Source organism: Pteropus alecto, unplaced genomic scaffold, assembly GCF_000325575.1.
Source record: "Pteropus alecto unplaced genomic scaffold, ASM32557v1 scaffold33, whole genome shotgun sequence".
NCBI classification, from domain to species: domain Eukaryota; kingdom Metazoa; phylum Chordata; class Mammalia; order Chiroptera; family Pteropodidae; genus Pteropus; species Pteropus alecto.
In genome coordinates, this window is record NW_006435762.1 from 4071597 (window position 1) to 4089941 (window position 18345).

The following is an 18345-nucleotide window of genomic DNA, read 5'->3' on the forward strand; positions in this document are numbered from 1 at the left end:
TAAGTAAGATTGTGTGAAAGCACTTACTGATCTATAAACTGCTCTACAAATGTTAGTTACTGGCACTGTTATCAAATACCTGTTAACTCTATATCTGTACCAGAGAACATTGCCGTAGGAAAGGATAATATGCTGCTAAGTAGCATTTGTGCCAAAGAAGCCTCTTCTCTGGGTAAATCACCCCTTATCCTGTGCATGAACTGTAGGAGGGTAGGAACGAAGCTCTCGCAGTGCTGCTTTGGGACTTCACCGCAGGCCTCTGGCAGAGGCTGCTCTTGGGTTGTGGGCTGCTGGACAGGGTGGCCATCACTGCTCTTCACTGTCAGGGAACCAGGATGGGAAGCCTCCTCCACACACACACTTTCACACCAGTCCCCCAGTCTCCTTCCTACAAGGGGGGCCACACTCCCAACGAGAGGAATACATTCTTGGCATTCTGAGCTGGAATCTTGAGGAGTGGTTCTTCTATTTCAAGAGCTGATCTGGAGTTATCTAGGGTGCTCTCAACCACATTGAATGAGTGTTGGCCACTATTTAATAGGAATGTGAAGAAAGGGCTGAGAAAATTTTAGATTAATTTAATGAGATATTAAAAATGAGACATTGATGGATGTAAATGCTACCTCCATTCTTGTTGTTACACGTTCTCAGATTCTGAAAACCAAATTCAGAACAGCAGATATAGTATTATCCTATTTCTATATAACATATGAGGAAGAAGAGAGAGTAAGGGTTCTAGAAAGATATACACTGAACTATTAAGAGGGAAGAGTGCCCTTAGAGTTTGAATTGTTTACAACAAATATGCTTTGTATTCATATATTACTTTTTATGGTCACTGCAATCTCTTATTTTTATTAGGAACTTAATAATTTAAAGCCAGTTAATTTTTAGAAAATGATCTTTTCTAAATCTGCTAATAATAGAGAACTGTTAAAACACTGAAAAATAGCAAAATACAAAAGAGCATATGGAAATGTGTGTGTGTGTGTGTGTGTGTGTGGACCTGGCAGGATCAATCCTCGGAAATGTGTGTGTGTGTGTATTAGGGGATAATAAACATCACTGAATTTAACACGCAGGCTGAAAACAGAACATTACCACATCCCAGAAGCCCTCAGGCATCTTCCATGCATGTCCTTCCCTGCTCAAGAGGGAGACCACAAAGAATTTTGAGTTCATCATGCGCTGCATGTTTTCCTAAACAAATAACTTACTTTTGACTTGTTTTTAATTTATATAAATGGAATCATACATAATCTTTTGGGATTTGCTTCCTTTGTTCACTATTATATCTTTGGGATTTATCTGTACATAATTGTAATATATTATTTTCCTTGAAGGAGCACACCAGGTTTACTTATTCATCCTACTGCTGATGGATGTTTGGGTTGTTTTCAGAGTTTTGTTGTGATGCATAACTACTCTTTACACAGTTGTATATGTTTCTTGGCGTACACATGTGGGCGTTTACCTGGGCTCTCTATGCAGTAGTGCAGGCCTTGGTGCTCCACAGCCTTGCCAATACTTGGATTGTTCAACTTTTTAATTATTGCCAATTGGTATTTTTAAAAACTGTTCTTTGTCTCATTGTTATATTGATGAGGATGAACATCTTTCATATGTGTATGAGCCTCAAGCAAGTCCTCTTTGGTGATGTTCTTAGTGCCTTTGCCCACTTTTCCTAGGATATTGTCTTTTATTAATTTGTAAGAGTTCTTTATATGTTTTGAAGATTAAATGGGTTGTAAATGTTTTTATTTCAGTTTGTGGTTTATCTTTTTATTCTCTTTATAGTGTCTTTTAATGAAAACAGTTCTGAATTTTATTTTCATTATTATTATTTATGCCTACAGCACCTGATCTTCCTAAGTGGTCTCTCATCCAAGTACTAACCAGGCCCGGCCCTGCTTAGCTTCTAAGATCAGACATCGGGCTTGTTCAGGGTGGCATGGCCGTAGACCATGGACCGTGGCTCCACTGGGGCATGAACCCAGGACCTTTTGCGTGTAAAGCAGATATGCTAACCGCTACACTATGGAACCATGTCCACAGTTCTGAATTTTAATGAAGTTGACTTTATCTATCTTCTCCTTTGTGTTTATGTCTTGTTTCAGAAATTATGAATCCTTTTGTGGTGGGCAGAATAATTCTCCCCGCAAGATGACCATGTTCTAATCCCTAAGGCCTGTGGATTTGTTATGTTACAAGGTAATGGGGGATTAGGCTGCAGATAGAATTAAGGTTGCTAATCAGCTGACCTTAAAATAGGGAGATGATCCTGGATTATCTGGGGAATCACAAGGGTCCTTAAAAGTAAAGAAGATTACAGAAGAATGAGTTGAGTCTTTCGGAACTGTCAGAGATGTAACATTGCTGCCTTCAAAGCTAGAGAAGGGAGCCCTGCATGTGGCAGCCTCTAAAAGCTGGAGAAGACAAGGAAATGTATTCTTCCTCAGAGCTTGTAGAAAAGAAGGCAGCCCTGCTGATACCCTCATGTTAGCCCAGTGAGAGCCATGTTAGAATAAATTTGTGCTGTTTTAAGCCACTAAAGTTTGTGGCCATGTGTTATAACAGTAATAGACAACTAATACACCATCTGTACCCTGTTTTAGTTTATTAAAGGAAAACTGATTCCTCTATTGAGCCCATATCGGCTACTCTGTACTTTCCACCCACTTGTGTTCCCTGTGCCTCCAGTTCAGAAGTTCTCAGCTCCGAATGTGTGTATCAACAAAAAAGTTTTTTTAAAAATACCGGTTCCAAAAACAAACAAACGAACAAAAAAATACCTTGATGCCTGGGCCCTAAACTAGACCAATTAGTCAGAATTTCTTCAGGTAGAAACCAGACATTGGTTATTTCCCAATACCACTCCATCCCTTTATCTATCCACCAATCCATCTTTTGGGGATCTTGTCTAAAGTAAATTACAGACCTGAATAAACTTCCCCCTAAATGATATATTATTTTTACAGCTCTTTAGGCAATTCTAATGCAGCCAAGGTTGAGACCCAGGAGGCTAGATCAAGTTTAACCCCTCTTTACTGGGGCAGCCCTTCAACTATGGACTCTCGTGAGCTACTCTACTCGCAAGCCTGCATAGTTTCTCACCCACCCACCCTCGCTGACTGTCTTTGGACCTTCTTGTTCCAGTTCTGCAATATGTATGCTGTTGTTTGTGGTGTCGGGTAGAAAGGATACCTCCTTTATCTCCAGCTCAGGGGCTCTGTAGGGCAGAAGCATTGTTTTATATCTCTCTATTGTGCTTTGCAGTGGACTAGTGAACATTAAAAAAAAAAATCGTTTCGTTTAGTCAACAGGATAGACTTAAATTCTACTTAAGGACAGCTTTGTTTTGTTTAAGAAAGCAAAGAAATGGCTTTTAGGTACTTGCTTAATGTTTGTAAAATATGCTTAATTTAACTTCTCAAACTCCTCTGAGAATTTTAAACATTGTTCTCTGTTATGAACGTAAACAGGGTTGATATGTGAGAGCAGCAACAACAAACTTGCTTAGTCTTAAGAGTTTCCACTGAGATAAAAAGAACAAAAGCACTTTTGCAATTTTCCATGGGGAAAATCTGTGGTGCCCTTGAGGAAGGACAAAAAGAAATCCAGCTGCTAAAGACTAAAGCAAGACCTCTTCATACTTCAACATCTTTAGTTTTAAAAGAGTGAATAAAAATTAGATGCAAAATTGATTATTACTAGACCAAATAAATTGTAGCCTTTGAGGATCCAGAGACCTTTGTAGAAAATAAGTCAATTAAAAAACTCAATGCATTTATTTAACTGTTAGCTCCGTTATTGAAAACTACTTTGCATTTATACTTTATGCAAAGTGAAGCCAGCTGAAAGTCAAAATGACCTTTAAAAGGAAAATATTTACATCTGTCAATTTTTACTTCAAGAGTTCTGAAATCTTGCTAGTGATCAAGTGAATTTTATTGTGCTTTGTTTTTCCATTTCAGAAAACATCAATATTTTCTCGTACATACTGTCATTGCCAAATTTAATATAAAAATATTCTGGGATTGGCTTCTGAGTAGCTTGGGGGAAATAAGAGAAACCTTGTTATTAGGGGGAAGATGGAAGAGTAAAAAAATCTCTAAAGAGCTTTGATCCCTATGAGCAAGAAATCAAAAGCATACAATATTTTCTTAAATGCTCTGTATAACTATTAAAAGTGTGCGTGTATATGTGTGTGTGTGTGTGTGTGTGTGTGTGTGTGTGTGTGTGTGCATGTGCAGAGAGAGAGAGTGAGAGAGAGAGAAAGAGAATGAGAGAGAGAGAGAGAGAAAGAGAGACAGACAGACAGACAGACAGACAGACAGACAGACAGACTACACTTTGGTCTACACATTTTCCGGCTTCAGAACTACTTTTTCTTTCTTTTCAAATCATGTTCCAGATAAGTTTCTTACTCCTAGATAAAAGATTTTTTCTTTTCTCAGTGGAGGATAGAGATGGAAAAGGCACATTTATGCCAAAAACTTTCAAAGCACCCCATGTCATTTAATTTCTTAAAGAAGAGGGGAGAATCTTATAATAGCTGAAAAACTACATTTCCTATAAAACAAATGAGCAGAATCCCCAACAACAAGGCATATTGTATCTCTAGGTAACATCCCCTGACCCTTGTCAATGCAGTTGTCTGCCTGTTTATGAATACTGTTTTTCATCTCGGCCTTTCAGTGTGTGTGTAACATAACAGTAGAAGGCAAAACAAGCCCGATCCTGTCTGCTCTCGGAAGCTAAGCAGGGTCGGGCCTAGTTAGTACTTGGGTGGGAGACCGCCTAGGAAGACCAGGTGCTGTAGGCATTAAAAAAAAAAAAAAGGAAAAAAAAAAAAAAAAAGAAAGCAAAACAATTCAATGATAGGAAAATGAAGCTTTCTATGTTTATAAAACAATGAAGATGGACATAGGCCCCTCTGGTCAAGCTAATTAATCTGGGTAGATGTAAAACCACTCCTCTGAATCTGTGATTGGGGGAGAACTTTCAAGAAATCTACTGTGCATCCTTGACAAGGAAAGACCACAGAGCTCGGTCTCAGGCTACACCGTGTCATTACTGCACAACCCCCCTCACCGCGCTCACACCGAAAAAGCCAGTCCACTTCACACCCGATTAATGACACACAAAACATAGACTCCAGGAGAAAAAACCAGAAAGCATAAGGACAACAATATTTTAATATCCTTCTAATTCTGACTCTTGGACAACTTCAGGTCTGTGGAAGTGGTTCAACAGATGTGGTGCAGACACATACAAATTAAAAGCAGGTACTCAAATTGTGACACATTTTCCTTCCCCATTTCTGCTCCATCAATTCCCAAGATCTAGGTACTTGGATTCAAGATAAAAATAAGGGAATAATAGAGAATTAAAGAGAGCAGGCTGATTATTGCACTACTAGGTTAAACCACTGCCTCTGGACACTGAAATCTGCACAACAGCCATTTAATTGCTCTGTGTCTTGGTTTCTTCATAGATCAAAACCAGGATTAGAAAGGTTGTAAGCGAAAGAGATTGCTTCAGAAATGATCTAGATATTGGTTACTGTTCCTCTCAACTGCAAAGGAAGGTTAGGAGGAATAGAAAGGAAGGTTTTTGCATGGAGTGTAATTAGAGACCATCTACTTACCAATAATAACAGTGTTGTCATCAGCAATCAGCAACTTGCTATGGACATAGATAAGCTCAGTGACCAGGTTTCCTTCAAGCTCTGCATGTGTTCGAAGACCACAGAATGATATGTAATTTATCCACTGATTGCCAACTGTAAATTTAAAAAGAAATTATTAAAATTAATATGACCAAGCTCAATAAAGGCACATTAAATTTTATCAAAACAAATATACTACTTAAACAGGTTGTTAAGGATAGATAGTATAATATATGTGTGAGAATTGACCAAGGATCTATTTTTGCTATCTAAAGAGTTTTATGCTGTTGATCTGGATGAATATACATTAAAAAAAAATCACATTGAAGTGCTTTTTATGTTTTCCCTTTGCTGAGGCAATCCAAAAATATATTCAGTATGAACATTTTATTTTAGCGATTTCGTGAGTAACTGCTGAAGAGTGATAATTAAAGCTGAGCCAGAGTAAATGCCCCAAGACTTCAGTGGGACATTGGTATCTATTTTGGCTGACACCTGCTGCAGTTTAAATCAAATGCGAGATGTGTGTCCAAACTACCTGATGCATGCATCTTTTGTAGCATATTCAGCACAAAGCAGCAGTTACATTTTACAGATTCTGAGGTCAATAAAAATGCTGTCAATTAAATAACACTCCTCCTTCTAAATTATTAAAACTAGACAATGAAAGAATCCTGACTACATTTGACTTTGGAGAATGTTCTTCAGAGCAAGCAGTACCAGGTTTGTACTTTAATTTGTTGCCCTCTCACCATATGAGGGCCATTCATGTGATAAGAAGAAATGCATTCCATATCAAGCCAACCCATAATCACTGCCCTGACATGAGTGTTAGTCACAAGAGTTTACGGTCCCTCTCCCACATAGTAGTTGTCTTGGATAAGGAAAGTACGACATTAAAATAAATGAAGTAGAACCAACCCATCACGAATTCAAATAGAGGATACAAATCTTTTTTCTTTAAAAGAATCTGAAGCACATTAATAGAACCAATGTAGTTCATGTTCCATTTACTGAAGTTTCCGTGTATTACTAATGTTTTCTATTTAACCATTGACATTATTCAGTGTTTCTATTAAATATGGGTATCTTGGAAAGAAATTCATTCATAGGTTATATACAGAGAGCCCTCCATTTACAGATAACCCTTCCCTTATATACATAAGTGATCTTTGTAGCTGTGTTTGCCAAGAGTTGACGTGTTGGTGTACTGGTGTATCATGTATAAGAGATGCATCTCTAACAGTTTCATGTAAAGGAGAGTTTGGCAAATAAATTTTTTCTCCATTTGTTAATATTATTTTAGAAAGATGTTCTATACAAAATATCACCTCCTCTTTGGTCCAGAAGAGAAGAGAAGAGCATGTTTTTTTTTTTTAAGATCTTAATGTCCATAAAATTACTGGAAAATATTTCTAATGTAATGTTTAATATATTATTTTATAAACATTTTTTAATCTTCTATTTCTCTTACTGTTGCAGAGGTCTTATACATCTTCGTATATCTTTGCATAGTGCTAAAAAAGTTGAATAAGTGAGTAAATGAATGAATGGATATTCAAGTGGCAGCTAATATTTTAGCTTTTGGTTTCTCTGTATCATCTACTTTTCTGCAGCTGGTTCATGCTTTAGAATCTAAAATTTTAAAACATAAAGCAGTTTTTCTTTAATTTTTTTATTATGTTAACATTGGTTAACAGTTTTTTTAAAAATCACAAGGTAAATTGTGTGATAAAATACACATATTTGCAATAATTTCCCATAAACATCCACATTGAACAATACAGTAGACCACTAGTTCTCACTGTGCATAAGAACCACTTCTGTGGGGACCTGTCGGAAGTAGAATTCTGGGACCCTCTTCAGAGGTTCAACAGAAATCTATAATTCAGTAAGTGCCCTAGGGGATATCATTATTTAAATGACACTGCCATAGCGCCTTAGTATTTATAAATTTAAGATTAGTGTTACATACTCAGAAAATAATACAGCACGACCAAGTGAGGTGCATCCCAGGGGTACAAGTCTGCTCAATATGAGGAAATCCATTAATATATGACATAATATTGAACAATCTACAGAGAAAAATCATGATTATCTCAATAGATGCTAAAAAGGTTTTGACACAAGTCAGCACCCATTCCTGATAAAAACACTAAAAAAAGGAAATGATGAGTACTTTAGTAACATGCTTAAAATATATATAATACATATACTATATATGTATAGTATATATGTATATATGTGTGTAGGTATGTGTTTAATACCTTCAACACTATTTAATATTGCCTTGGAGGTATCAGCCAATGCATTTAGACAAAAGAAATCATGCAGAAGTCAAACCACCTCCATTTGTAGATAATAGTATACTTAGGGAATCAATGATAAACCTATCACAAACAATAAAAGAATAAGTATGATAGTATATAAATTAACATATAGCAATCAATAAGGTTCATGTGCACAAACAATAACCATTTAGAGGATATAACCATAGACAAAACCTCACCTACAATAGCAAGATAAAACACTTAAACTGGACAATAAATGTGTAAAAATTTTTATGAAGAAAAATTTTAAATGCTACTGAAAGACACAAGAATAGACTTGAGCAAATGAAAAGATACCCCTTGCTCTAGAACAGAACAATTCAACATTTAAAAAAATGCCGACTCTCTTCAGATTACTTTATAAATTTAATATAATCTCAGTAGAAATACCAACAAGTTTTTATGGAGCTAGAAAAGCTGATATTACAGTTCATATGGAAAAATAATCATTTAAAAATGATTATTAATAAAACTGGAAAACTATCAGGAGTCATTGGCCTTACCTGATATTAACACATACTATAAAGTCTGTATAACATAGTATACAACTGGCACATAAATAGACAATTAACTCTGGGAATGGTATATAAAGTCCAGAAATAGACCCAAGAATATATGAAAATTTTGCATATGATAAAGGCGGCATCTCACTGACTAGGAAAAGGACTTTTACATAAAGGACTAGGACTTTTAAATAAAAGATGCTAGTACAATTGCATGGGTATTTGAAAAAGATAAAAATTATATATTTACCTTGGACTAATCACAAAAATAAACTCCAAATGGATCAGAGACAGAAATGGAAGCATGTGAAATTGTACAAGTGTTAGAAGAAAGTGATAAATTCCCGTACAATCTGAGTATAGGGAAGGCTTGTAACTGTCCAGAAGCAATAAAAGAAGATATTATTACTTTGGCTCAATTTAAAAACAAAAATAAATTTTCATGCCACAAAACACCACAAGCAAAAACAACAGACAAATGATGAAGTGGGAGAAAGTATTTGCAGTATATATTGCAGATAAAGAGCTAAGGGTCCTAACATATAAAGAACTCTTAATAACTGAAGGAAGAAAAAGATCAAAATTTTGATAGAAAAATGGGCAAAAGACATGAACAGACAATTCACACGCTCAAAAATATATATTTGAAAAAATATTCATCCTCACTCATAATAATAGAAATGCAAATTAAAACTACACTGAAAGTTATTTCTTATGATGTTGGCAAGAAAAAGTAAGATAACACATTCTATTGGTAAGACTGTTGAAGCAAGCTCTCTCATACATCAGCGGTGAGAATGAAAATTGGTACAGCTTTTTTGGAGGGAAATTTGGTAATATCTAGCAAAAGTACCTATGTGTTTACCTATTGACCCAGCAATTCCACTCTAGAAATTTACCCTAAATACATAATTCCCAAAATAAGAAGATATATGCACAAGGTTATTCATTGCATAATTATAATTGAAAATATTGCAAAACCTCAGTGACCATGCGTAGAAAAATAATTGAATTAATTATGGCCAATCTATACATGAAAAACTCCACAGAGGTAAAAATGCAGGAAGAGCTCTTTGGAATGATGTGGAGCGATTTTTCTGGCTCTATTGTTAAATGAAAAAAGCAAAGTACATATTATAATATGTGATATGCTATTCTTATGAAAGAGATTGGAAGAAATAAGAAAATATGCATATATCTGCTCATTTGTGCAAAAAGAAACAGCAAGAACAATTTAGAAACTGACAAAATTAGTTACCAATAGAGGGTGGGTTGGGACTAGAGTGGAAAAGATGGGCGGAGAAGAAACTGGAAGAAAGTATATAGGGAAATAACACTTACCTAAGTATGCCTTTTGTATAGTTCTGACTATTGGAAGCATATTGCATACACTCAAAAAAAATCAAGGAAGATATTTTAAAACCCCTAAAATGGAATACAAACTGAAGAAAATGAACCTAACTGTATTTCAAATTAATAACATAATCCAAGTAAATTTTGAATACTGACTTTTGAGTATACCAAAAGCTAGGTGCTAGATATAATCATTGAAAAGATATTCATCCTCACTCATAATAATAGAAATGCTATTAGAAATGCTTAGGCTAAAGACAAAAAAAGGAACTATAAACAAACATTGAATTCTAGTGAGTAGATTTATTTTTCATAGTAGCATAGGCTAGCAATCCTGAAACTATTTTTTTTGTATTCTAGGAAATGAATATATATATCGTAGATGATAGGAGCCAGGTTTCTCCCTGGAAATGGAAGGAATTATAAAAATAGAGCGATGGCTAGAAGGAATCTTGCACTATGAGACTGGAATTGGAAGTATTAGTATGACGATAGATGGATGGATGGACGGATGGATGGACAGACAGACAGACAGATGATATGTATACAAAAGACCTAAAGCAATTATATCTATCACCTAGATTTTGGTTTCTAAATTCCATTTTCCACTAAAAGAACCTAAGTTCTTTGGAGAAATGGCTGAATCCAGGGCCAGTACTGGGAATGTACAAGACGAGTCTAGAACTCCTGTTGTCAGTAAAAGAAAAAAGGCTGATGGGGACATGTCAAAAGCACATAAAAGCCCCTTTAAAAGGCCCTCACTGGCCAAACCTATGTGAGCTGAGCATCAAAATTATGACCCAATGAATAAAATAAGAACCCTTAAGTCCATACCAATATAAATATTAGAATAAATACATAAATAGGAAAGAAAGAAAAGCTTTCCTTATAGAATTCCAACTAAGAAGTTGAGAAGAAAGTAATAAATACAGAAGAAATGATGGAATCAAAAAATCAGCATTTAACAACTATTATAGTAATAATAATTAAGTCATAATAGTAATAATTGGTTCAAGAAGAAATTATTAATGTTTGTTAAAACCAGTGGGTGAATGTTTGATGAGAAACAGAATATTTATATAGACTCAGTGTTTTCCTACAAAATACTTATTAATTACAAAAAGAAAAACAGTAATTTTTAAGTGGAGAAACCTGGCAGATACCACCTTTACTAAATAATCAGTTAATACAACCAGTGTTGGGGCAAATCAACACTGTGCCCTTCCTGATTTGGGGCATGAAGAAAAAAAAAATAACCTGAATAATCATGAGCATACAATATATATACCCAAATTGAGACCTATTATACATAACTGCAAAAATAGCAAAATCATGAAAGTCCTCTCGCCTTCCAAAAAAAAAAAAAAGATTGAGGGATTATTTCAGATTAAAGGAAAATAACGATACACGACAACTAAATACGTGACATGATTGTTGATCGGATCCTCGGTCAGAAAGAAACATTTTCTCCCCTTTTGCTATAAAGGACATTAGTAAGACAACTGGTAAAATTTCAATTAGGTCTACAAACAAAATAATAATATGACATCAATGTTAATTTCATTTATTTGGATAATTGAAATACAGCTGCTTTAAAAATGTCATTTTTCAGAAACACACACTTATGTATTTGTAGATAAACAGGCATCCTAGCTGCAATTTATTCCCAAATGGTCCAGGGGAAAAAAACCTACCTATCTATCCATATCTATCTATTAAGGGAAAATGATAAAGCAGAGAAGGTAAAATGTTAATATTTGAGAAATCAGGATAAAGGGTATATGGCAGTTCTGGAAACTCTCTATAAGTCTAAAATTATTTTTAAATGTTTTTTAAAAATTAGTGATACTGACTAGGTATTAGCAGCCTGAAGGTTTAAGACATGTAATAATTTGTAATTTTCTAAAGCATAGATATGTGCCATTCCACAGGAAGGCTGGAGAAAGAGTATCAGCAACCTACCAGTTAGCTGAAGAGCCTCACAGTCCAACCTACTTCCCATTCAGAAATAACTCTTATGAAGTGGTAAAAACTTTATTTCTTTGTGAAAAATGCCTTTAAGAAGAAAGCTAAGGGTTAGTACCAATAATAGGACCCAAAAGAAAGATAAGGGTTCCTTGCCAGAAAGTGGACATTTTAGATGATTTCGAGTGTGGCCTGTCACATGCAGTGGGGGTGCTCATTTATGAAGTGACTAATTCCAACATGCAATCTATGTGAAAAGAAGAAAAAGTAAGTTGAGAAACTATTTCAGACAGTACTTTATTTGGTGAAGAAAACTGGCTCAACAAGTAATAATATCAAGTCCGTGATGCTAACTTGTAGTGTGAGGATATACTGAGGAAACAAGTGCCTTTTGAAGAAAATACAAGAAATCCATGAGCATGTGCAAGCACTGATATGAAGCAATAGCTAGAAAAGTATCAGAGAGGTTTTCCAAATTACAAGTCATGGAGGTATTTGAGAATCTAGAGGTTTATATATGCCCCTAGGACATGTCTGTTATGAAGACTGGTACATATATACCTCAAAAGATGAGAAATTCAATATATTAAACTCCTGATGTTTAAAAGGAAATTTTGTGAAAGGGCTTCAAGAGTTGTTACAGGCTTTTGTTACTTAAAAGCTTGTAGCACTTCATATACGTACATTTCTAATCCTGATTGAATACCCCTAGACTTTCTGTTAAATTATACTACACTAGCAACTAAAATGTCATAATTCACGAAAATTATAAAAATGATAAAGAAAAACCTTAAATTAAACACTAAATCCATGCAGATTGGAACATCAGATAATTATACACTAATAGCTGCTGGTTTTCTCTTCAGGAACTGTTACATTCACAGAAGCAATTTTGTTATTTCTAAAGAATTGAAACAGTAGAGAACCATAGTTCTTTATCCAATTAGAGATTAGCTAGTGCATGTATTTAAAACCCACTACGCATTGACAAAAACAAAACCAATAACAGAACGTTGTTCCTCAAAAAGGGGCATTATGTAATTAATCCGTGGTTCCTTGTTTAGAGTACGAACATTTTCCCCACTGACATGCCTGATTTTGACTTGTTCCCAGGGTACTTGGAAATCTTTTCATAAAAGGGCTTAACATTGAAATTACTTCTTGTGTTAAAATCCAATTTTTCCCCTGAATAGGCAAAGGCAGGAAAAGAGTCCAGAGCTAAAGGAAATGCTTTATAATAAGCTCAGGCCATTTTTATGGTTGAGAAGCTAAATAGGTTTGTTCTGACTTTTTATTCTCCTAAAACCTCACCTTTGCATTTTACTAGCCACAGTCAGCACTGAATGGCTTTCCTGATTTTGTTTTATTGATATATCTTTTAGAAACTTATTCATTCACTATCAACTTCATTTTAAGCCATTAGAAAATCAAGATAGGGATTATGCTCTGGTAAATCTTCTCTGTCCTGGATGCAATCAGATACAACTTTTGAAAGTATTTACTGGCAATGTACATGTCTTACGTTGAAAGTTGTTTCTAAAGTATTCACACTGAGCAGACTAAAAACAGTAAAAAAAATTGTTGAACACCCAATGCACATACACGTACACACACGCACAATTATATACACGTACTAAAAGCTTAATTCATTCTTTTAAAGCTTCCAAATCATTTAAAAACCCATATAACATAAAATTCACTCCTTTAAAGTGGACAATTCAGTTTCTTAAAACTACATCCACAAAGCTGTATAATCATCACCACTATCTAATTTTGAGACCCTTTATTACCCCCAAAAGAAACATCATACTCACTAGCAGTCACTCTCCATTCCACTCTCTCCCCGGACCTGGCAATCACTAATCTACTTTCCTGTCTCTAGGAGTTTGCCTGTTAAACATTTTCATAAAAATAAAATTATACAACATGTGGCCTTTTGTGTCTGGCTTCTTTTCACTTAGCATAAAATTTTCAAGGTTCATCCATGTTGTAGCATGTATCAATACATTTCTTTTTATAACTGAATAGTATTCCATTGTAAAGATATATACATTTTGTTTCTACATTCATCAGTTAATGGATATTTGGGTTGTTTCTACCTTTCGGCTATCATAAATAATGCTGCTATGAACATTCGCGTGCAAGTTTTTGTATGGACATATGTTTTCCACTCTCTTGGGTATATGCTATGGAGCAGAATTGCTGGGCTACACGGGAACTCTGTTTAATTTCTAAGGAAAGTCCACATTGCTTTCCAAAGAGCCCTCACCATTGTGAATTCCCAGGAGCAGTGTGTGAGGGTTCTAATATCACTACATTCTTGTCAATACTGCTTTTATTTTTTAAATTACAGCCATCCTGGTGGGTGTGAAGTTGTATTTTGTGGTTTCTGTTTGAATCTCCGTAATGACTAACGATGTTGAGCATCTTTTTCATGGCTTATTGGCCATCTATATATGGCTACTTATATCCTTAGCCCATTTTAAAAATTAGATTGTTCTTTATATATTCAGGATACCAATCAGATATATGGCTTGCAACATTTTCTCCCATATTAGATTAAGCAATGGTTTCTTGGATTTTACGCCAAAAACAAAAACATAAAAATAGATAAATTGGATTTCATCAAACATAAAAGTTTTTTACTCCAATGAACATAATCAAGGGGAAAATGACAGAATGGTTTCTGATGAGAAACTGGCTATTAATCTTATTGAGGATCTCTTATAGTGGATAATTTGCTTCTCCATTGCTGCTTTCAAGATTTTCTTTTTGTCTTTGTATTTTGCTAGTTTGATTATGATGCGTGTTGGTGTGAATCTCTTTAAATTCATCTTAACTGGATTTTGCTGAGCTTCTTGGATGTGTAGATTTGTGTTTTTCATCAAATTTGGGAAGATTTCAGTTGCTATTTCTTTAAATATTCTATCCGCATTTTTTTCCTCTTTCCTCTTCTTCTGGCACTCCCATTATGTGTATGTCAGTGGGCTTGATGATGTTTTATAGGTCTCTGAGGCTTTGTTCATTTTTCTCCATTCTTTTTCTTTCTGTGCCTCAGACTGGATACTCTCAATGGACCTCTGTTAAAGTCTGTTAATTCTTCTGCCTGCTACAATCTGATACTGAGCTCCTCTTTAGATATCATTTCCTTTAGTTCTTTGTACATAGTTAAACTAGCTGTTTTAATGAGTATTCAAACTGTCAGACAGGTCAAATTATGACAATTCTCAGAATTCTCAGGGAATGGGAGCTTCAGACCCATTTGGCTCCTTCCAGTGTTTGGTAGGCTGCTGGTTTTCAAAGTGCTAGGCTGGTTTTTAAGTCTACTGTGGAACTGAGGACAGAGGGATGGGTAGGTGGCAAATTAAAACGCCACAAAGCTTGATGCTTCTACCAAGATTCTGCTGTCTTTCTGGAATAAACAAACATTCCTCAGATTGTAACAAGCCTTTGGTTAATTTCCAGAATTCTGAAAGAGATGACTTTGACAATTTTTGTCAGTGTTTTTGTTGCTTTTATGTAGGAGTGAATTTTTGGAGATTCTTAATATGTTATTCTTACTGATGTCTTAATTCTTTATTTTTAAGTGAAAAATATACATATAAGGAAGGACTAACATTTTCTCCCCATATTCTGTGATACAATATCCAGTATATAAAATCTTCAAAAAACTCAACTGAGGTGATTAGCATATATGAAGCCCATACCACATGGCATCATATGTTTGTGATGGCTCCTCCTGACTTTTCTAGACCTCCTGGTCAGTTGAGTTGAAACTCTTATGATTACCTGATATTTCCCTTACTCTTCTGCTCCCACATCTCTTCAAGTCTTCCTTCACAGTCTTATTGACACATAAACTTTCTTTCCACTACCAATGGACCATTATCTCTACCTGCCACAAGTCTCTCTCTACTCTGTTTACCAACAGTAAGTAAATCTTCATATAAACTCTCTTTCATGAGTTCATTTCAGGGGTCAGAGGTTTCCATCAATCTCATCTTTTCTTATTCTGGATAAAAGCTATTCTTTTTAATGTGGTCCTCAAAGTTTTCACATTCTGGACCCAACTGGAACTCGATGTCAGAAAGCTTGAGTTCTGACTCCGGCTTATTTTTTGTGGAATCTTTCATACCTATTATACAGGGTATAAAATATTATTGAGCACCCACTATGTGATGAACTTAGAGTCAGTTTACAGAGATATAAATAAGTAAACACACAGTCACAATATATTATAGTTAAGAACTTTGTAGAAGGATCAATTAAGAAGATATCTGAGAAAGTGCCTTTGAAAATAAAAAAAATAAAAAAGACTTACAAAAGTGAAAGGTATTACTGTGATTTTTTTTTCTTATTTATTTACCTCCAGTGTAATATCCTCAAAGATTTAGACTCTGGGACTTCTACATTTATAGGAGGCCAGGTAAATACCTATTAACCTCATAGCATTTATGTCCTCGTCTTTAAAGCAGAAATGACACCTGTCCTGCTTACCAGCCAGGACTATGGGGAAGAATCATGGTGGAAGATGCATGTAGGGTCCTTGTGAAGTGCCTTACAAATCCCACTCATTATCGAGACAATAATTATAAATAAATAAAAATAAATTATGAAAATACTCTTATTTTTTATGGCCTATGCATCTCAAGCCATCATTTGAACACTGGTTTGGACAATTTAATGGGAATAAGTAATTTACCTCTGTTAAGCATTTCATAAGATACCTTTTGTGAATAGAGTTCTATAATCACACTGCGAAAACATTAATAATTACTGATGTGTCACCAAAACAACCATGAAGGGATAAAAAGTAGTTACTTACGCTCTGCTTTCAACTGTCCAAGGATGGAATTTTCTCCTCTGCACATGGTTCTGAACAGATGTAAAGGAAAGAAATAATTATGGAGGTTTCAAAGGAATCAATTCCAAAAGCAGTATCTGTGGGGTTTGGTCCTAATCCAAGTAAAGGCAGAAGAGTGCTTTTATGGAAATGCCACATAGATCTTTTCAGAAACTAAAAAACCACAAGACGATCACTTTGTATTGTTACTGATAAGACAAGGTAGTTGTTTTGAGATGGTGAGTAAATGGAAAAGTTATAAAATTAATGTTAATTTCAGAAAGAGGCATTATTTTTAAAAGATGGATTATGAATGAACTTTCCCTCTCAGAATATTTAGTGACAGCAAAGATAAATTTAGAATGCCTCAATAGATAAGAATACTTACAGAAATCACATTACTTTCAGAGGTGAAAAGGGCAAACACTTAGCAGAGTAATGTTGGAATTAAAGAAACTATTATACTTGGACTGTCTCTGTAAAGTTGGTAAACTCCTTAAAAGTGAAAAATATTTTCTCAAACAACTGACTCCACTAATGATTTTGTTTCCCAAGACTCTGATAATAGTCAATGAATTATTAAGACTGACAAAACAAAAAATTCTATGCTCCATCTGCTTGCTCTATGAAAGTAATTAAAAATACACTTATGCATGGGAAATGCTGATATTATTAAAGATGATGCCAGCAAATAGAGATTTATTTGCAGAATAAAAGATTATAGTTTTGGTTGCTGAACAAAAGCCAAGCATGTTATTTCATTCAACTGGTTCAAACCCAAGAAAATCGTCACAGAAAATAATTACAATTGACAATATTCCAAAAATAATATTAGAATGGCAAATAAAGTGGATAAAATCCAATTAAACATTATGTCAGTGCCTTAAATACTTGAAAAGCTTTGTTTGTCATGTTATTAATCAGATAATAATAGAAATGGGCACATCTTCAATCCAAGCGTATAGTCCAAAGCACAGTTAGAGTTCTCCCGTAGTGTCATCAAGCAAAGTTACCCAAGAGGAAGCAACAACAAAAATCGTTACTTGAAACCATGACAGATAGACAGACATAGAAAAGTCAGAAAAAAACAAGAGGATTAAAAAAAAAAAATTTCTGCCACAATGGAGCACTCAAATTGTGCATAGAGGACCCTCAGATCCTGCAAGGGGTGTCTCTGGGGTGGGAGACCCCAGCAGGAGGGCATCTAAGCCCCGACCCCCAATTTGACCAGGGCCCTGGACCTGAATTTGCTTTATGCACTGGAAGCTGTGAGTAAGGTCTTCTTTGTCCTTCCCCCTCTCTCTCTAAAAAGGGTTTGATTAGAAAAGTGGGAAACTACAGGGAGCTCTGAAAAACAAGGGGTATTAAAAGCAAACAGCCCGGTTCTGGTCCTTGCTTTGACTTATGAAGAGTGTGATCCTGACTCAGGCTCTTTCGTATCTCTGGTCACAGAGTTCATAACTGGGAGCCGGCTTCATGCCCAGGCCTGTCTACGCCCAGGCTCCTTTCCTGGCTAAGTGACCCAGAAAAAACTCAGCTTTTATCACTTTCAACCCTATGTCTCTACACCTGCCCACCAGCCACTACCTCTCAACTTTCTTCATAATGCTCTACTGGATAAGGCTTGAAGCCTCAAGGGCCTTTTTGAGTGAATATGTAAACTCTGCTTTTTAAAATTTC

The 18345-nt window shown here is 35.2% G+C and overlaps 1 protein-coding gene and 1 pseudogene across 4 annotated transcripts in view; both read right to left on the minus strand.

The window, feature by feature from the left end:
- PLD1 (phospholipase D1) overlaps nt 1-18345 on the minus strand; it is a 143618-nt gene that overhangs the window by 13294 nt on the left and 111979 nt on the right. For all 4 annotated transcript variants that reach the window (XM_025046054.1, XM_025046055.1, XM_006910836.3 and 1 more), the window contains 2 exons: nt 16648-16697; nt 5651-5785 (listed from right to left, as the gene is read on the minus strand). In XM_025046054.1, the coding sequence (XP_024901822.1) occupies nt 5651-5785; nt 16648-16697 (185 nt within the window). The remainder of the gene's footprint in view (nt 1-5650; nt 5786-16647; nt 16698-18345) is intronic.
- LOC112479058 lies at nt 1848-1963 on the minus strand (annotated as a pseudogene).